Raw genomic sequence first — 21,921 nt, forward strand, 5'->3', positions numbered from 1 at the left:
GTTCTAATAATAAAGTCTCGAACCTGAAGCTTGGAGTATATACATGGTTTATTCATATTCAAGCATGGATATGAAAAATGGATGCTCTCAACTCAAGAAAGATGGAGAAGATATATGTCTTGCAGACAATGCAACCACGCACACGATCCTTCGAGATCGAAAATATTTCTCCAATTTAAGTTTGATAAGAGCAAAAGTGACAACCATTTCAGGTCCTGCAGACCTAATTCGGACCTAATTGAAGGCTCCGGAAGAGGTCATATTTAGTTGCTAAGTTGTACTAAATTATCCATTCAAGAGGCATTAGTATACTCCTCCAGATTTAGAAGGAATCTGTTGAGTTTTAAAGATATACGCTTAAATGCGTACCACATAGAAACCACAAATGAGTCGTGGAATATCTTTGCATTACTTCCAATACTTACAACCAGAGGCGTATATTGGAAAGATTGGTTGCCATCTCATCTGGTTTGTATTATACAAACATTAAGTCAATTGAGCCATACCATGTCGTGAACCAGAAGTTCACTGATCAACATATATTTATGCTTTGGTATGACCATTGGGTCACCCCGGATCCACCATAATGCATAGGATCCTCTCAAATTCCAATGAACACCCATTGTTGAATAAGAATATTATTTTGCCAAGCAATAATCCTTGTAAAGCATGCTCATAAGGAAAGCTGATCACTAAGCCATGTTTTGGAAAGATTGATATTAATTCCCCATCATTTTTACAAAGAATTTAAGGGAACATTTGTGGACCTATACAACCATCTTGTGGACCATTTCGGTATTTTATGGTCTTGATTGATGATTCTACAAGATGGTCACATGTTTGTCTCTTGTCAACACGTAATATGGCATTTACCAAGCTTCTTGCTCAGATAATTAAATTACTAGCACAATTCTCAGATTATTCTATCAAATCAATTCGATTAGTTAATGCTGGTGAATTTACATCTCAAGCATTTGCTGATTATTGCATGTCTTTGGGAATTAAGGTTGAGCATCCAGTCTCTTATGTTCATACACAAAATGGCTTAGAAGAAGCTCTTATTAAGCGCCTGTAGATAATCACGCGCACTTTACTAATGAGAACAAAGTTGCCAACTTCTGCACGGGGACATGCCATTTTGTATACGACATCATTAATTCAGTTGAGCCATATAGCCAACCACCAATATTCCTCATTACAGCTTGTTTTTGGGAATCAACTCAATATCTCCCATCTAAGAATCTTTGGTTGTGCTGTATATGTGCCTATTGCACCGCCACAATGTACTAAAATGGACCCTCAACGGAGATTGGAAATCTATATTGGTTTCGATTCACCATCTATCATTAGATATCTGGAACCTCTGACAGGTGATATCTTTACTGCACGATTTGCATATTGTCCCTTTGATGAGACATTATTCTCGCTGTTAGGGGGAATAAAGACTATTCCTGAAGAACGTCGTGAATTATCGTGGGATGTACCCACTATGTCTCATTTTGATGCTCGCACCGCACACAGTGAAAATGAAGTGCAAAGGATCCCCCATCTTTAAAATGTTGCTAATACAATGCCTGATGCATTTACTGATATAGCAAAAGTGACAAGATCACACATCCCAGTGGCTAATGCACCTGCGAGGATTGATGTCCTAACTAGACAAAATAGTGTGGCGGCCAATGAGCCATCTGTTGCACACCTGAAGCATGGCAGACATGTAGGTTCAAAAGATTCAGTTCCTAGAAAAAGGAGATCAAAGGCACATCTGAATCATAATGACATAGCTTTTGAAAATGTTGTTAGGCGAAACGTTGATGTCTGATCCACAATTCATGATTCTGTAATTACAGAAGAGTAAAGTGTCCATGATGAGACACAAGACCGTGAAGAGGCTCAAGTACCTGATAATAAGGAAATTTCCATAAATTATGTGTACACCAATGAATTGTGGGATCGAAGAGAAACGATCATCGACGATGTATTTTCATTCGCAGTAGCTACTGAGATAGTAAAAAGCAATGACTTTGAACCTCGCTCTGTCGATAAATGTAGACAGAGATATGATTGGCTCAAATGGAAAGAAGTAATCCAAGCAGAACTAGATTCTCTGAAAAAGTGCAGTGTTTTTGGACCTAGTCCAAACACCACCTAATGTGAACCCTGTCGGTTACAAATGAGTATTTACGAGAAAGTACAATGAGAAAAATGAGATTGCAAGATATAAAGCACACCTTATTGCACAAGGTTTTTCACAAAAGCCTGAGATTGATTATGATGAAACTTATTCCCCTGTTATGGATGTTATTATATTCCGATATCTAATAAGTTTAGTAGATTCAGAGAAACTTAATATGAGACTTATGGATGTTGTCACCGCATATCTATATGGGGGAGTTAGATACCGATATATACATGAAAGTCCCAGAATGACTTAAGTTGCCTGAAGCAACCGCAAAATCACGCAACATGTACTCAATTAAATTAAGACGGTCATTTTATGGATTGAAATAATCCTGACGAATGTGGTATAACCGTCTCAGTGAGTACTTGATTAAGGAGGGATATGTTAACGATCCTATATGTCCTTGCGTGTTTATCAAGAAATCAAAATCTTGTTTCGCAATAGTGGCAGTCTATGTGTATGACATGAATTTAATTGGGAGCCCTGAAGAGCTCACAAAGACTGCATAATATATATTTGAAGAAAGAATTTGAAATGAAAGACCTCGGGAAAACAAAATTTTGCCTCAGCCTGCAGATCGAGCATTTTGCTAGTGGGATTCTTGTCCATCAATTAGCTTATGCTGAAAAAGTTTTGAAAAGATTTGGCATGGACAAAGCCTATCCACTAAGCACCCTAATGGTCGTTCGATGTCTTGACGTTGAGAAAGATCAATTTCGTCCAAGACAAGAAGGTGAAATTATCCTTGGTCCAGAAGTACCATATCTCAGTGCTAGATGCCCTGCTTTATTTGGCACAGTGCACTAGACCAAATATTGCATCTGCAGTCAATTTATTGGCAAGATACAGCTCTGCTCCAACATTGCACCATTGGAATTGTGTAAAGCATATTTTGCACTACCTTCGTGGTACAACGAACATGGGTTTATTTTATACATGTAAATCCACCAATAGTCTGAGTATTGTTGGATATGCAGATGTTGGATTTCTCTCTGATCCACACAAAGATTGTTCTCAAACAGGTTACGTTTTTACTTGTGGAGATACGACAATTTCATGGCGATCGACGAAACAATCACTAGTGGCTACTTCTTCTAATCACTCAGAAATTCTTGCACTTCACGAAGCTAGCCGAGAATGCGTTTGGTTGAGATCAATGATTTGCCATATTTGAAGCACATGCAGTCTATCATCAGTAACAGACAATCCTACAATCTTACACGAAGATAATGCAACTTGTATAGCTCAAATTCAAGGAGGTTTCATCAAACGAGATAGAACAAAACACATTGCACCAAAGTTCTTCTACACTCATGAGCTTCAAAAGCATCAAGAAGTTGAAGTTAGAAAAATTCGATCAGATGTCAACTTGGCTGATCTCTTCACCAAATCTCTACCAAAATGTACCTTTCAGAAGTTAGTGAAAGGCATCGGAATGTTGCGACTTTCCAAGTTGCCAGAGAATACATGCTGTGATCAGGGGGAGATTCTAGTCAGGGGGAGCAACCAAAATCATTCTCAATAGGACATATGCGCGTTGTACTCTTTTTCCTTCGATCAGGGTTATTTTTTCCCATATGGTTTTTGTTACCTGATAAGGTTTTAATGAGGCAACAATATGCGCGTCTAACACCAAAATTAATTGGTGGACATCTAAGGGGGAGTGTTCTAAATACTATTATTGTGTGGTTGGCCACATAATTATTTAGGGGTCACTTTGTAATATTCACTAGCTAGTACCTTCATGATGTAATATCAAGAAAGTTTGTGAGTGATCACCAAGTAACTTAAGAGTGACTATCAAGTAACTTAAGAATGACCACCAAGTTACAACATGAGTGGTCATCAAGTCAGAATTAATAATTTTTTTCTTTGATAATATTTGCTCTTCACCTGACAATTTGCACTTGGCAGGAACCTTATAAAGCGAATGTTCGTCATAGAACTCTTGATGTCTCCACAAATGAGAACCAAAAGAGAATGTTGATGTCTTCCACCAAAGTTTTGCCCTAGCCGGCTATCCCTACTCAACAAGCCTAGCAACTTCTGTGCAAAAGTTAGAAATTTCGTAATGAATGAAAATAACAACCTTACAATATTGTGCTCAATTTATGATTATTTGTCTTTTTTTTCATTTTACTTTTTGATCCCCATTTACTCATATGCAAGCGCAGCATCTTACTGGTTGTATATGCTTGCATGAGCCAAAGTTATTAGTGAACTAGCTATGGAACCCCTCAGTTTGATCAAGTCCTCTAACCTGGTGTTAAGCATATAGATATACTTGGCTACCTGCTAAAACAATTAGTTTCTTAAAATGACGCCCATATGGGATACAAATGAGAAGACGATTCTATTGGGGACTATTTTACAACATGAAAGCAAAGAAACGTACTCGATATATCTTCCATACTCTTTATACCTAATTCCCTTCTATATGAGCTTATGGAAGACTAAAATAATCTATAAAATTGACACGCCTGTATGCATAGATCATGGTTAGCGTTAGGTTAAACTTTCATCTAATAATTCACCTAATTAATTCATAATTATCTTGTTGTTTATTATTTTGGGTGAGAATAATTTAGAAATCGGTAGTGACATAGTCAAGGGCTCAAATCTTAAATATATAGTTTTTTTTTTTACAAGAAAGCTTAAATATATAGTTAGCAGCAAACATGCTTTAACAGTGGTGCACGTACTTCAATGGCCGGACACCGCAGCACGTGCGTCAGGACATAAATAGAAAGCTAAAAAGCTGCTTACGAAAACTATTCAATAAAAGAAAAAGGCGGGAAAAACTAGCCCTAATTTATAGGTTTTTATGAGAAAGAGAAAACAGTTATAACCCACTTCAATTCGCGGATGCTCTCAGTCTGATCTGATTGAAGAAGAATAGGCCGCCTGCAAATCCAATATTATGAGATGTACGTAATAGCTCCTTTGAAACATTACGTATACCTGCCGGTTAGTCGTTCAAACAAGTTAATTATCCCTAGGTTCATACAAGAATACTGACCTTAAATCACGTACTGTATGAACAAGCTTGGTTGGTTTATGAAAAATCCATCCCAGTTTTTGAAATTATGACAGTATGTCTTTGAATACTTCCTCATTCAACTTAAATAAAATGAAATATTTATGTAGACATGCATGTTAACATAGTAGTACGTTGAGGATGGATCTGTAGGGGCAACCTCTGTCGTGACCCGTAAGCGTCTTTCATGGCGGAGGTGTATGGCCGGTTGGAATGAACTTGCATGTGAGGGGTCTGTTGTCTGCAAGATTAGTAGCTAGGACAGTTAGGACTTAGGCGTATGGAAACACGTATAAGGTAACGAGGTCTCTCTGTTTCTTCTCTTGGAGGAGCTCAGTTTTTGATACACACACACACACGTTCATGGTTACTCTTCTATAATTGTAGTTTTTTTTCGGTTAACTTGTTATGGCCTGAAAGGTTGGTGCTAGTGTGCTACCCTAGACTGGACAATCGGTTGGACTTGAATCTGTTTCGGTTCTCTGTGCTGCATCAATATTTTCACAAACTAATTTACTTCAAGGCCAGCTCGATCAACATGGGCAAACTTCCCCTCCTCCTAGCTTGCGGGTTCCCTTGACTTTGAATTGGTGCTTGTTTTATCCTCCCTTGTTGGAGAGCTGGGGATTTCCACAAGCATTCAATTAGCAGCCCTCCAAGAAGCGAACATAATTAAGGTGAAGCACGGTGCGGGTCTTAAGCGGCTCAAACCTTTAAGCCTCACAAGAAGTAACATTCCGTTAGCTTAAGGAGCTTGGCGACTCCCCTTAAGCGTAGGACTTGCACACATGCTTCGAGTCTAAAATCCTGGTCACCTTCGAATTATACGTACTGGTGTTTGAGTTGTGCTATATATGACCTCCTTATTTGTTATATCCGTTAACGTTGCCAATTGGTTTTTTTTTTTTTTTTTGGTTTATATATAAAAATTTCAGAAAAACACAGTTTTAACTTTTAACCAATTTGTTAAGTATGTTTCCTTCTCCTATTTATGAGGGAAACTTGTCCTTATTTTATGGAGATAATGTATTTCTTTTTATTATCTTATTTAATCTGATGAATTACTATAGTAGTAAATATTCCTTCTATGGTAGAAGATAGCACACGATATTCTCTTCATATTATTTACTTTTACTACGTGTATATATATATATATATAGATAATAACTGCTTTGAGTGACTATATATATATCTTGGTAAGATACTATATTAGTGTTGTCCTGTTGTTACTTGTTAGTGATGTCCTCTACACACCATTAAACGCCAACAACCGAGTTGTAGCTTCTTCCTTTTGCACCAGATAAAGGGCAACCGAACAGTGAAATTAATATATTTACCGTCCTCCTTTTTTTCTTTTCAATTTATAATAAGTAGAACCATGTCCTTATCCCCGGGACAGGTGTTTCTGGTAACTGGGCCCTACTTTCAGCTCGTAGTGGAGCGCCTGTCGCCATCATCACATGAATATATATATATATTTTATATCCTATGTATGTAGCAGGTGCATGGCCCCATATACATTACGTACATGGATGGCATGCATGATGGATCGGATGCATGATGCTCAAAGAGGTTTCGGGTGGGGTCTCGTGGATGGAGGATAGATGCCTCTTTAAGAAATAGGGTTATAGAAATCAACGGTCACCATCATGAGCTTGCAAACCCCCATATAGTGATATTTCACTGTTCATTTACTTTAGAAGGCTCACTATCCAATAAGTCAAAACCATCTACTATCTCTTCTGATCCCCCGAGTCCCCCACCTCATTCTTAAAATTAATTTATTTTTTCTTTTTAGGATATGGAGGCTCACATCGATCTACTGTTAAATCGAAAGCTTGTACTAATACTATTATTTACTTTTTTATACCAAAATTGGCAAACGATGTTCATAATTAACGTAGTATTAGTTCGAGAGAATTTCGTTTAGTATGAACAACGTTGATTTTTTTTTAAAAAAATTAACATATTTTTAAGAGTTAATTTGATTAAAGTTCAAAAGCTAGATTCTATATTGATTGTAGTCCGTATTAATTTTTCTTGTTGATTGTGGTCTACTTTATGACTCAGCTTCCACATCAGATTCTTGCTCAATCCTCATTAATTTTTCTTTTTTACATTACTAAAATGCCCTTATTGTATGTCTTCACACACAAAATGCAAGAATCTGCACCGTCGGTGCATGAAATAATTTTCAGAATTTTAATGGGATTAAAATTAGCAATCTAATTAGTAACTTAATATCATATATAAATTTCTTAAATTATTCTTATTGATCCGACATAAAATTATGGAATTGATCGATATGACGTTGAATACCATATTTAATGAGAATTATTCGTAAAATTATTCTAATTTAAAAGATGTCTTCTATAAGTTAGGAAATTGATAATGTTTTTCTTCTTCAATATCAAAGCTTCTATAGTTATGGCTCTTATATGTAAAGTCAAGTTTTTCATGAACGTGGCTTTCAATGGTCAAGGTATTTTCTAGTCGACCCTATACGACTGTGATCCTTTTGTTTTTCGATTTTCTTTTTCTTTCATCCATGGATGGTAGCTATTCTTCTTCTTCATTTTTTTTTTCACACACATACATACATATATATTGTAGGTTGACAAACCACTATTGTAACCTTATTCTAAGGTAAACATTACGCAATTCTTGTGATAGATATATTAAGAGCTCAAAAATTCAGCATTTCAATATATCTCATATATAGATAGTTTTGATTATTTATATCTATAACATACGAAAACTAATCTATAAATTTATATCTTTTACTTAGGTACATATCTCAATTATAGTAATCAAAGAACATTAATCCATAAACATATATATTTTACTTAGGTACGTATCTCTTACTTATGGTATACCTACAATAGAAGAAATCTAATATGTAAATTTATTTCTTTTACTTAGGCACATGTCTTGATTATAGTAATCAAAGAACATTAATCCGTAAACGTATATCTTTTACTTAGGTATGATATACCTACAATAGAAGAAATCAGTAAATTTATACCTCTTACTTAAGTTATACGTATCTTTTAGCTAGAATGTTTTGATGAACTCTTTTTTTTTTGTACCTTCCAATTAGGTTGATTTCCCATCTCTATTTGCTAATTTTATAATACTAATTATATTTTGAATCATTGCAGGTTCATCATGGGTTCAAAATTCAAATTGAATAAAGAAATAAAATAAATGCTTTAAAATAATTAATTTGTCTCTATCTTTATCTGAAGGGGCAAAATGGACATGAAAATATAATGACAAAATTTGTTTCTATCTTAAAAATAAAATTACCTATGGACTGCATCCATTATGACCGAATGAAATTGGACTTTTATTCAAAAATCTCTATTTTTAATGATGATATGCAATGAAAACATAAGAGAAACAAAGTAAATGTCGCAATTTCCATGCATGCTTGAGGATAACAAAAGTTGTGAATAAAAATATGCTCTCCTCTCTAACTCTCGAAAGAGAGATATCTCAACGACGGCTAGCTCCGGCTGATGGCGGTCTTGCATCTTTGACGACAAAGGGGGGTTATTCCATCTTTCTCTCGTCTGCTTCTTGGTGGTAACGGCAGGTTTCCTCGACAACACCCCTTGCTAATAGGTTGTGGCCCTTTTCTTTTCATTGCGATTATCACATGTGATGGTCGTACTAGTGTTTCTGAAACCAATTTAGGGTTGGTTTGGAGGGGGCTCGATGGGAACTTGGTTTCTCTCTGGGAGATTGACTCGAGATCGAGGCTTGGAGTAGTTTGGGTTTGGGAGCTAGGAGCTTTAAGATCCATGGCCAATGGTGTTGGTCAGAGTGGTGGCGGCTGTGAGTTCTTGGTTTCAGGCTGGGATGGCGCTCACTGGCCTACTGGTTTGCAGGTGATTTATCCTTGTCTGAACGATGAAGACAGCTTTGGGGCCGGTTGGGATGGCAAGAGGAGGGATCGACTATTTTCGGCGGGCATGCTTGGTGCGTGGGTGTTAACGACGGAGAGCTTGTTCTTTGCAGAGGTGGCGGTGATGGTAGCTGCGGTGGCGGGATGTGCCGCCGCAATTTCCTTCCTAGGATTGCGGTAAACCCTAGAGCCTAGAATGAGTGGGCCTCTTAGTCTTGGGTCCTTGGCATCCTTAAGCTGATTCAGGCCCGAAAGGCTTTTATGGTCTTTTGGGTTGTTCTTTATTCTACTAGCAATATTTAATTTTTGTATGGGTCGCAAAATCTAGTGCTCGGTTGAAACATTTATTTAAATAGCTTCTACGCATCTAGATTTTGTTAGAATAATGGTGCGTGAATTTCCTAAAAGGTGGGTGTACTCTGGATTGCGGAGTCTCTAATTCTTTATAATAGGTTCTTTGTAAGTCCTAAAGGACGACTCTTTACTGTCGACTCCATTGGGGTGTGTCGTTTGGTACTGCTTGCTGAATTATAAAATCGGGTTGATCTCTTTTGATTAAAAAAAAAGAAGTAAATGTCGCAATGTATTATACAATTTAAATCCTTAAACATGGAAAAAATACAAATAAAACAACAATTTAAATTTATGTTAGGGCAACTCGAACCATTGGGTGCCAAACTTGATTTTGGCCAATTATAAGACTTTGCATCTCCAACCATGGTTTTTTGGTGGATTTGGTCTTATAAATACAAGACTTGGGACCATTTGAAGTCTCATATTTGAGAGTACTTTTCCAAGACGAGGACTCGGTCACTATAGATGGGGGCTAGCCCACTTGCTGTCTTAGCCCAAAGGATGAACCAACAGGCTGAGAAGAGGAAGTAAAGCAGACGCGCGCGCCAGCTGAAGGGAGGAAGAAGCACGTGCGCCACGACACTGGAGAGAGAAGGTGAGCTGCTTTTTAGTCTGCAGATGTGGGGCCCGCCCTCTGTTCTGTCCCTGCTGACCGTTGGAACCCCCAACGGTAATGAAATGTATGGTCCTGATTGATCAGGTTTAAATATGGACGGTTCGATGTGCCCTTTTTTTTTTACTCAATAGATCCATTTTCAATCTGATGGCTCAGATTTGAGGGAAAAAAACTTATCAACGGCTCTTATTAATTGAAGGGTTATTATTTACTTTTTGTTCCAAAAAAATAACCAGAAAATTGAGGGAAAAAAATATACCCGTTGGAACAGTGAATTGTAGGAAATTTTATAAATACCTACACTACAAAAAAAAAATTGCAATGACTTCGGCTAAGGGCCACGGCGCAGATTTTCCGTAGCTAATGGTCCTCTTTTGTCGACTACAATTACTATCGTTGCAAATAAATGAATGTGATGCGACGGCTTTGCAATACCGTTGTTTGGGCTTATATCAATTGCGACTGGTTTATACAAACCGTCGCATGTACTTATGTCTTTGCAAATCAGAGGACCAGCCGTCGCTTATTTGAAGTAATAAGATGCGAGTACGAGGGAGAATTAAAAAGAAGAAAAACGATAAGAAACCAGATCCCAGATCTATTTCCTCTCTCGTTCTCTTCCTCTCATCATCGAGCAGACACACGCAAAGAACCTCTTTCCATTACCACTCCTCTGGTCTTCAGGTAACTCATCTATCTTCTTATTCCTTTTATTTGGTCTCTTGATCGAATCAATTCTAGGGTTGCTAACATCTCCAATTGAAAATTTGGCCAATGGTTGATAGGTGATTCAGGGGTTCGCTACGAATCTCAATACTAGCCAAAATAAACCCTAACTTTATCCTCCGATGGATTGAAGAACTAGTTCCCTTAGCTGCGTTTGAGTGGCTGCAGGCACGAGTTTAGTTCTTCACTTTTATGTTTTTTTTTTCTTTTCAATTTTTTATTTATGTAGAACCCAGAAAAGTAGCCAATCCCAATTTCCAAATCCATGAAATTTAATAATTTTCTAGCACTTGATTTGTAGCCCGACATTTTTGCAAGCTGCAATTGTTCAGTTTTTTCAGCAATTTGGCTGATGTTGGCCTTCATACTTCACTATTGGTAAGTGAAGAGCAACATTTAGACTTGGAGAAGTGTAACTGGGCTAATTTTAAAGGCATTGGTTTTTGCTAACCTAATGGTGATTTTTGGGTACCTACTTGCAACTTTTCTGGCAATCTCAAGCCTCCTTATTGTGAAATTAAAGTTATATGTTTTAATCTATTAGGTTCCATATGCTGCTGCTATGTTCTCTATCTTTTTTGTCTTTGCATAGCCATGTGTAAGTTTCTCTGGTTGTTTTTCACAGTTTAGCATTTACCTGGTGTTGGATTTGGACTAATTCAGTGAAGCATTGCTTGATAGGAGTGGTTGCAATATGATTTATAAGATTGATTTGGGGTAGTAATTTATCTTTCCTTGATTATGGTTGTAGTTGCTATAGAAGTATACTGACTTTTTGTTCTTTTTAGTTTTTCTAAAACCTATAGCTGAAGCTTTACTGACCTCGTAGATCAGAGTTGGAATTCCTGAACTCTCCAGTGGTCAGATTGGAAAATATCCAACAGATGAAACAATGGACATTTCTCAAATATTATAAATTGAAGGACCCTTGTGTTCCTTTGTAAGCTCTCTCTCTCTCTCTCTCTTAAGTTATTGTATGTGCATTAAATATCAACATCATTGGATGTAACACATGTTACCAACTTCACCTGGTTTGTGATAGATGCTAGTTTTTATGAACAGGCTCCTTGAGTCCCACCTGTATATTTTGGTGGTAATGATCAATCATGTAATTCCGATTCTTACTTCAAGAATCCATTTTATGTATCATGTTTAACTAGTTACCTTGAACAAGTTTTAGGTAGGTAAGGTTGTGGTGTGCTACATTGTAAAGTGAGGATATAGTTCTCTTTTTGGTACATATGAAGTTTCTGACATCTTCAAATGATTACCAAAGAACAATATTCAGACAAGTGCCATATAACTTGGTGTAGAAATGTAATACAAGTAGGTTATATTCATAATAATTTTTGTTTTTTTGACTCGGTTCATCTTTTTATCACTCAGCAGTACATTTCTTGGTATCTCTTCAATTCCCCTGCAGTCTAACAGAGTCAACTTAGCATAATTTGCTCCAAGACTTTTCATGTCACAATCTGTCCTGGTCTTAATGATGTCATCAAACAGGTATTAACTTTCAACAATAATTGTAAATGTTGTAGTGATGCTGGTGGTTTTTATCTGAACTGGTTATGAGTTAAAGTTTATATTTACTTCTTCATGATGTGTAGGAAATTGTAACTCTTAAATAGGTGAAAGAACAATACTTTCAGTTTTCATAATTCTGATATAGGGTCACTGATAGGTGATTGCTACAAAGATTTCACAAATTTTTTTTTTGCTTTCAGACTTTCTACTCTGCCTCCTTCGATGGAGATGGAATCATAAAAGGGAATGATAAGTCAATTTAGAAATCAAATCCTTGACCCAATATACTCAAATATAGAGTAAGCATTTCCTTACAAGTATGAGCTATGTTGTAATTTTAAGTCTCGGATTGAATGTATCCTTGCAACACTTGATTATGATATAACAGAGCTAATTTGTATGATATAACACTTGGTTATGATACTAGTACAATACTTATTGTTGGATTTTTTTTTTGGTAGAATTTGGAATCTCTGATATGTCCAATTTGGAGTTGCTCATCACAGAGAAGTGAATATATACCTCCTTTATCATGATTGTTTCTACAGATCAATTAATGTTTACACTTTTACTTTTTGAATATACATGTTTGTTCATTCAGATCTGTCATGAAATACTTATGTTCTATTGATGCATTTATATGATTGGGAGTTGTGACAACTATACTATTAGCTATTCTTTCATCAACCTAGAGACACATATACTGTTATGAGCATGTCCTGTTTGTCATTTGAGACCTATGCATGTAACTTGGAATTCTATTTATAGTGCATGCAACTTAGACTTATGCATATGAATTGAATCATATTCGTCCGGATGTCAAGGTTCATTACATATTTGTTTCTATGAAGAATGTATTGCATAAGTCAAAAGAAATAAAACATTCCTTATTTCTTTTTTCTTCTTTTCTTCTTGTTTTCAATTGAGTGTAGAAGTATGGCAGTTTATTCTAAGCATTGGCTTTGGCCTAGCTAGCAAGCATAGTTCCAGTAGCATTCCATTTACTCGCTTTTATCATGAAGTAGGACGAATTGCTCAGGCCAAGAATCGCCATTCAAATGGACAGGGACGGTGTCCTGTTAAATCTGCCAAATTCATTCTGGACTTGCTTAAGAATGCTGAGAGTAATGCAGATGTATGCTTTACTTCGATGTGGTCTTTAGTTACTACAAATTCTCCTTTATATGTACAGTCGCATATATGTGAGCATATATGCTTTTGCAACCCATCCTCTAGGTGAAAGGTGCTCTTCATATCTCATATTCAGGTGAACCAAGCCAGGAAGTAGGGGCGTCACACATACAGCTCTGTAGTGTGTAAACTGCTCCTCCCATGAACTTGGGTCTCATTCATTCATTTTTTGTGTTCCTTCAGGATTACTCGCAACAGCCCCCTATGCAGGAACTAATTGCAAGGGATCTTCATGATAACAAATGGAAATTCAAACATATATTTCGAGGTAAGTATGGAACTATGGATTTAGCATTCTTCAAATCAACTACTCTAGCGTTAATGTCGAAGAAAGACCTGGTGAACTACTTTGCACACTTGTTGACTCAAAATGTCAAAAAGTAATTAAGAGTTCAAGTGAAATATTAATTGTATTTACTAATATGAACAATATCTATGTCATGTACATCTCCCATTAATTTTCTAGCTTTTTGTTTCTTTAATGAATGCTTGACGAAGTGGTGTTAGCTCAGTGGTTAGAGCACCCACTACCTATGTACGAAGTCATGGGTTCGAGTCACCATGAGGGTAAGAGTGAAACTCTTTGATCCTCTTTGTAATAATTAAAGAAAGGAAAAAAAGAAAAAGAAAAAGAAAAAAGGCTTGCAACCACACTAGAGTAATTAGTACGTGAAATAGATCGCGGAAGATCCCTACAAAGTTTATCTTGAAGTAGAGGAAAATAACTAACTTGTAAAGCTTAATTATCTTGTAAATTTTGGTAGAAACTTCATTCCTTCTGTAACATTCATGAGGAAAATTAAAATGTAACATTTTCTTTTATATAAGCTTCATTCCTTTTTGTGTAGTTTTTATTCATAAAAAAATAAAAAAATTGGCATGCATATTTGCATGTCAAAATTTTTTTATTCATAAATAATATTTTTGCAACGGCATTTTTGCAGTAGCAAATGATTTTTGGCGACGGCAAAAAACTTCAGTAGCGATTGGTGGCGTCGCCATTGGTATTTGCCACGGCATTTTTCAGTCGCAAAATTCTTGCAACGGCAAATGATTTGCAGTCGCTAATAAACTTGCGATGGTGCATTCGCCTTAGCAAATGCTATTGGCGACGCCACCAATGGCGTCAGAAGCATTGTCGTCGCAGAGCCGTCGTCAATGCTCTTTTGCGACAGTGTGGAGCCGTGGCTATTGTAATTTTTTTTTATAGTGCTACCCATTCTTTTCTATTTCCTCACACCAAATATTCTCCATCTCCTTCACAATTTTCCATTCATTAACGCATCTTCTTGTTCTTAAATACATCTTCCTTCTTTTTTTCTTTTTTTTTTTGTCTTGGAAAAATGGCTCCAAGAAGGGATTCTTGGAGGCACAATGAAGAAGTTATTCTTTTCCAAGCTTGGATCACCGTTGGGGGTGATGGTTGCGTCAGAAAAGATCAAAAGTTGGACTTATTGTGGAGTCATGTGGCGGAGGAGTACAATGCTCACAAACCGGCCGGTTGCATGGATAGAACACATTTTAGTTGCCACGCTCGTTGGAAGAAAATAAGTCCGGCGTGTATGAAGTGGCGCCAAGCTCTTAACAAGGTCGAATACCTTCAACGAAGAAGCGGCGAAAATATGGAGGACGAGGTAATTATATTGAAATATGTTCAATAATGATTATTTTTTTATTTCTCATGTAGTTGTTAAAAGTAAAATGTTATTATATAGTTTATTGATCGATTTATACTAAGCCAAATTTTTTTAAATATTTTATTTACTTAATATTATATGTAGCTCATGAATGTTAAATCAACATATTACGACTCGGAAGGTCAAGATTTTGTGTTTGAGCATTGTTGACAATACTTGAAAAAATACGGAAAAGTTTGGGAAAACGCCATCAATGGAAAACACCCACTTTAGTGTTCCTAATCATGTCAACTTGGATGACGATGGAACACCCATTACTGAGGATGAGCTTCCCTCATCAAGAAAGGCACGTCCTCAAGGATAGAAAGCTCAGAAGCTAGCTAAGAAAAAAGGCAATAAGCAGGATGCGGATGACCTACGAGTTCAAATGCAGAAATATTATGAACAAACAGAACGCGAGTACCAACAAAGGTAAAGACAGTTTGAGGAAGGTCAACTAATTGAGCAACGCGCTGAAGATGCTCGCACGATGCAGGTGGATCCATCAATTTTCACTCCAAGAAAGAGGAGTTATTGGGAGAGGAAGCAACAACAAATAATTGATAAGCAGGCAGAAAATTCAAGCATCCCAGAACAATCTCAAGATCCTACACCCCCTGAAGGAGACAACACAGGCTTGACCACTTATGATCCACTTGGCGAGACATCTTGGATGTAATTAATATTATTAGTTGTTTTGAATGGTTTGTGTTTTAATTTATGATAATAAAAATTATTTTGTTGAGTAGATCATCTTCGTAAAAAAGCATTGAACTTTTATTTTCATAATAAAGCACACCACACAAATTAAAAGCACACAATACAAAGTAAAAGCATACCACACAACAATACAACTAAAGTAGGTCATGACCACTTATCATGACAACATGTCCACTTATTGAAAGCACAAAAAAAAAAAAACTCCTCATTGCTGGTTCTGATCAGCTTGTAACTTCATGGTACATAGGTGATCGACTAAATCGTCTTGGAGGTTTTTATTCATCACTGGACATCTAACCTCCCTATAACGACGCAAGAATTGATTTAGTTGTTGCGGATTGCGATGAACATCAATGTCCATTACTGGTTTCTTATATGTCTCTGCTTTCCTTGGTCTGGTTGGGATATCATCCGAATCAAATGGCTCTGCTGCATCTTCATCATGCTCATCTTCAACAATCATAATGTGCACATAATGCACGTCATAATGATGTTTTGAAGGTTCTCCTTACTCCACCCACGAGCTGGTCCTCTTATGATTGCCCAATGAACTTGGAGAATACCAAATGCTCTCTCCACATCTTTTCTATATGCTTCCTGCATCCTTGTGAAATGTTGTGTCTGATTGCTTGTACAAATGACCCCCACTTAGGGTATATGCCATTAACTAGGTAATAACATTGATGATAATGCCTATTACGTACCTGGTAGCTCACTTCAGGGGTTTCACCAACGCATACGTCATTGAACGACGGTGAACATCCAAGGACGTTAATATCATTCAAGGAACTTGGAAGTCTGAAGAAGGCATGCCAAATCCAAGTATCGTAGGAGGCCACCGCCTATAAGAAGATTGTGGGTTTTCCCCTTGTAGCTAGTATACTGCCCTGCCCATCCAGTGGGACAATTTTTCCATTACCAGTGCATACAATCAAGGCTACCGACCATCCCCGTTCTGCAGCTTTGTCAAGCAGCTGTCGCAAATCTGTCGGTGTTGGTCAGTAGAGGTAAGTCTCATGGTACACATTCCAGATTGCTTTTTTGAAGTGCTCAAAAATCTCAAAGGCAGTGGTCTTCGCAATATCTAGGTAATCATCGCAGAAATCAGTTGTGATGCCATATGCGAGCATTCTCATGGCGCATGTCAGCTTTTGTTTAGTGGATAAGTTGAGACTCCCACAAGCATCTCTTGTTTGAACAAAATATGAGTCGTAGTTGGCCAAGTCGCACATCATCCTGTCAAAGACACAAGGTTGCATTCTATATCGCCTACGAAATATGTTTGGTTCATACTTACACGGATCCGTGAAGTATTGAGCTTTGAGTCGAATATCCATCAGCTCTCGATCCTTGGCCTTATAGGTATGAGTGTACGACCTTCTGAAGAACCACCCCATTGTGAATCCTCATCTTCCAGAGTTTGGATGTTCAAGGTAGCAGCAGACATCATCAAGGCTCATCGATGGCTTCTCATGACGACCTCTTCTTGATCTTTCCGCAACAATTTTGTCAAACGATTCATTGTAGAAATGGTTTGACAAAATCAAAACAGAAAAGAAAGAAAGATTTGTGTGTTTTGGATATGAGAAGTGTTTGTGAATTTGTGAGTGATGAGGATGACAATGACCCCATATTTATGGACGGTTGTGAATTTGTGAGAGATAAGAAACCCTACACCATCTAGCATGAGACACTTCCTCGGTCACTTTGACGCCTAAGACCCGTTTGGTGTACATCGCCATCATCAAGCAAGACACATCCCACCCTAACTGACATAGGATTTCAACTCCTACCCAGACTGGGAGACAGGCTCCAAAGAGGCCGGGCCAACACGCACAACTCTTCTGTCAACGGACCCTAAGTCCATGGATTCAGAACCACCACCGGTGGATGCCGCCGCCAAATTCTTGACTTTGTTTCGCTGACCCTGAGGCCTGCCTTTCTTCTTGTAGACCTTGGGAGCCTAAGTCACCTTCACCTCAACTAGGCCTTCATAAGAGAACTCCAGACCGAGGTTTTCTGGCTGCAGGTTGCCCGAAATAAGAGCCAAACTATGTTTGGCACGCTTACCATCTTCAGGAAGGTCCTCTGGGATGACGCACCTGTTAGCATTAAAGCCACCCTCAAGTGCAAGAGGTACAAGTTATAGAATAGGGGATTAAGTAAGGATGTCGAACCCACGAGGATTGGTAAATCCTTTCCTAGCTAGGGAAAACCTAAGGAAAAACTAGAAGAATATGCAAATATACAATCACAAACAAAGGCTCACAAGTGAACCAAAGTTCATGGTGAGTATGTGCAAGATGATGTGTAGAGATTTGATTTTGATTTTGATTTTGAAATTGGTTTCTATTCAAATTGAAACAATGAAAGCAAGTAATATAAACTAACCTAAACAAAATAAGTTGTTATCAAATGGATGGGAGTTAGGGCATCGGGTTTCACCTTTTACCTCCCTTGCAAGCATAAAAGCAATTGAATATGAATGATGCAAAGCCGATTGTCCAACTACCCTCTTAGCATCCGGATAAGACTACTAAGGCTTAAACCCCTTTCATTTTATTAACTCTAACCGGATAAGTCTAGAGCTAACTACCTAGAGACAAAGTCAATTACCGGATAGGTCTCAATCATTTTCCCCTAAATGCATAAAGCTTAGAGTTTAGGTAACCAAACAAGCAAACCAATCCTATCTCTAGGTGATTTTAGCTCACTACCCTCACATGCACACATGGTGTGCTTTCATGCTCCCTTTTTGCCTAGAGGTAATCAATCTCTAGGAAAAACTTCATGTCATGGCAAACACATAACTCAAATTGATTAGGTCTAAGTAATGCATTCAACTATTGACTTAGCATGTGAGAATGAAAACATGAATTTGCATCAATTTATAAACAAAAACATCAATCCAAGCAAGTTTGGCTAGGGCTTTCAACCATAGCCCCAACTAGTTCACTACTCACACATAGCTAGATACACAAGCTTCAACATTCTATTAAGCATCAAATACATAAAGAGATAGAGAGTAAAGGGTGACTATTGATGATGCCGGAATAGGTGGTGGAGATGGGTCTCCAAGAACATGATGTGGTGGTAGTCACCTCCTTCTCCTTGCTCCAAGCTCTTGATATTGGTAAGAATAGTGAAATTTGGGATCTCTAAGATGAGTTGTGGTGTTGAATGGTGGAGGAAATGAAGGTTGTAGTGGTGGAAATGGAGATTTTAGAGGTGGAGATGGTGCTTTTAGTGGTGGAAATGGTGGTGTCTTCTCTAGAGAGAAAAATGGATCTTGGATAGGATGAAGATGATTGAATGGAGTCAAGAAATGAATAATTGGTCTTTGGCCTCTTTTTGATCAGCTAGGTGTGTCATCTTTGGTCCCCAAGTGTGCAAGAGATGCTCTTACACCATTGTCCCCCAAATGGTCCCAAATTGGCAAGGTGATAAAAGGACAAGGTGTAGGGAGATATTTGAATTTCAAGTGATGGGAGATTCTCACCACCATGGTCCTCCTTTGCTGGACAAAACACCCTCCATGAGTGGCGGCTCGCCGGAAAAGTTTGCCGGAAAAGTCGATTTGCAATTTTCTTCCAATCTCCGTGTCTTCTTCCCCTAGCTTCAAATCTCCACATTTCAAGCCTCAAATAGTCATTTTATTCTCAATGCAAGGTTTCCTACAAATAAAAGGAAATGGATTAAAAAAGGTAAAATAGCATGGAAGACAAATCAATTTTCATAATTATGGGGCACAATTGCGTAAGTAATTTGTGACTCAACAGCACCCCCACCACTGATACTTGAGCAGATGTACCTTCAGTTCCAGAAGACGTCACCAATTTCGGGAGAGAAGGGATCCCCACATACTTCTTTTTCAACAGGTTGGGAACCCTAAGAGGAAGAAGCGAAGAAGAAACAGAAGGTTGGACGTTTGCCCTGAAAATAAGGGCTGGGATGATTGGTCCCTCTGCCGGCTGTGAAACCCCTTCTATCACCATGTCAGCATCGGATTCAGCCGCTCTAGGACAGGGCTGGCCGCCATGATTTAGCATAGCACAAGAATGGCAGCGCCCTAGGAGCCTTTCATACTGGAAAAACATCAGTAAGGGAAACCATAACCCTACGATCAAGGCAGACTGGATTGTTGATGGAAAGAACAAGCCTGACACCCTCCTCTCCCTTGCGTATCGGGGGCCGATCTACCTCTAGAACCTCTCCAATAGTCCTACCAATCAACCAGACAGTAGGTTTCGTCAACAAACCCGGAGGAATAGCCTATAGCGTAACCCAGATCCAAACAAAATCCAACTTCACGGCGGAGATGTCCGAGAAGCTGTCATAATCATTCAGGAGGATCATGGCTCGTTGAAAATCTCAAGGACCACCCTTCTTCACACAAGCAACATCCCTCTCATGAGTCATGAGTGAATGTAAACAGAAACCGTTCACCCAGTGGTTGGACCTCCACGCTCCCTGACAACCTCCACATCGATCTCACAGCACTTCAGAAGGAATCCAACACCGCCACCATGCAAGTATTTAGCCGCCCTACTAGATAGAAATTGTGGGCCAAAAATTCCTTCCCCAAAACCCTAAGATTCCCTAGATTCACCGGTTCTTCTCCATCTTTGAGCGACAATTCACACTCCCTCTTTCTTTGTTTTGTCAAAATTCTCATAAAAAAGATAAAATTTAAGTTACGAAAATAAAGGGGGTAAAATCCTCATATAGTACCTGAACTATCACGAAATGCATTTTTTGGAACTTACAAATTTTCAGGGAGTCCAGTAGTACCTGTACTATCCCTCCGTTAGCCCTTATAATACCTCCGTTCATTATTCCGTTAAAAATGCCTACGTGGTGGTCATGTGACACTCATGTGAGTAAAATAATAAGGGTAAAATAGTCTTTTCATTCATAATTAGAATTATAGAATTTAATATATTGAATATTTATAATTAAAAAACATTTTGACACATAAAAAAAGATAAATAATATCCAATTTATTCTTCACTGTTATTGGGATACTTGGGTCAATTAATTTAAGTACTTTTATTTTGTTTAGTTTTTTATTTTATTTTATGAAAAGTTAATATATGCTAATTTGGAGATAACTTTTTTCTCGAAAAATTAATAGGATTAATCAATAGAGATGGTAGGTAAATCTAGATATTCAATAAATTCAATTCTAGGTCTTTCTTTTAACCTAGTCTAATTTATTTTAATTTAGTTTAATAAAAAATTTGTAAAAGAAATATGAAAAATAGGTGTTTTACTATTTTACCCATACTTTAACGGAATAATTGACGGAAGTACTAAAATGGCTAACGGAGGGATAATACAGGTACCACTAGACTCCCTAAAAATTTGTAGGTACCAAAAAGTGCATTTCGTGATAGATCAAGTACCATATAAAGATTTTACCAAAAAAAAAAAAACAGGGAGTGTAGATTGTAAAATATGGAATGTGGATTTCACTCCCTATATTTTTGCTCAATTTATTTTAAAAACTAATCGAGAACCAACACCTCAAATGTTGGTTCAATTACTTACACGCTAGTTTTGTGTGGTTAGCATTGGTTTGTTGCCAATTTCGTAAGGGCCACCTCTATCTTTACTAATATAAAGGGAAGCCAAAGTTTGGTGTCAAAAGGATCACCAAATTTTGAGATACCCAAAATACCCTTTAGAATAAAAAAATTATAAAATTATTTAACAAGGTTATTATAGTAAAATAAAAAAACACAAAAAACATAAAATTAAGGACGTAGATGAGAAGAAAACGTCTACATTCTCAACCTTTCAATAATATCCCGTGCGATTGCATGGGTATGGGGTTAGAATATTATACCCTAACCCTCTAGTCCAATTAAGTCCAAGAGGATTGCTGATGTAGGACGAGAATGTGCCCAGTTTAGCCAGAAAACCATAAAAGCAAAGAAGCGGCGTAGAATCAAGAAGAGTGATTGGAAAATAGGTAACTCA

General features: G+C 37.5%; 1 protein-coding gene across 1 annotated transcript; it reads right to left on the reverse strand.

The window, feature by feature from the left end:
• Positions 1–16,937: 16,937 nt before the first annotated feature.
• Positions 16,938–17,336, reverse strand: LOC112184847. Its single transcript, XM_024323076.1, has one exon. It carries the CDS (start codon positions 17,334–17,336, stop codon positions 16,938–16,940), a length of 399 nt encoding a protein of 132 aa, XP_024178844.1.
• Between the last annotated feature and the right edge of the window lie 4,585 nt (positions 17,337–21,921).

The sequence above is a fragment of the Rosa chinensis genome, chromosome 2 (genome assembly GCF_002994745.2).
Source record: "Rosa chinensis cultivar Old Blush chromosome 2, RchiOBHm-V2, whole genome shotgun sequence".
Lineage (NCBI taxonomy): Eukaryota > Viridiplantae > Streptophyta > Magnoliopsida > Rosales > Rosaceae > Rosa > Rosa chinensis.

What these genes read in the sequence shown, in the direction of transcription:
- LOC112184847 (XM_024323076.1), bottom strand. Translation starts at nt 17,336, where the DNA reads ATGGGGTGGTTCTTCAGAAGGTCGTACACTCATACCTATAAGGCCAAG.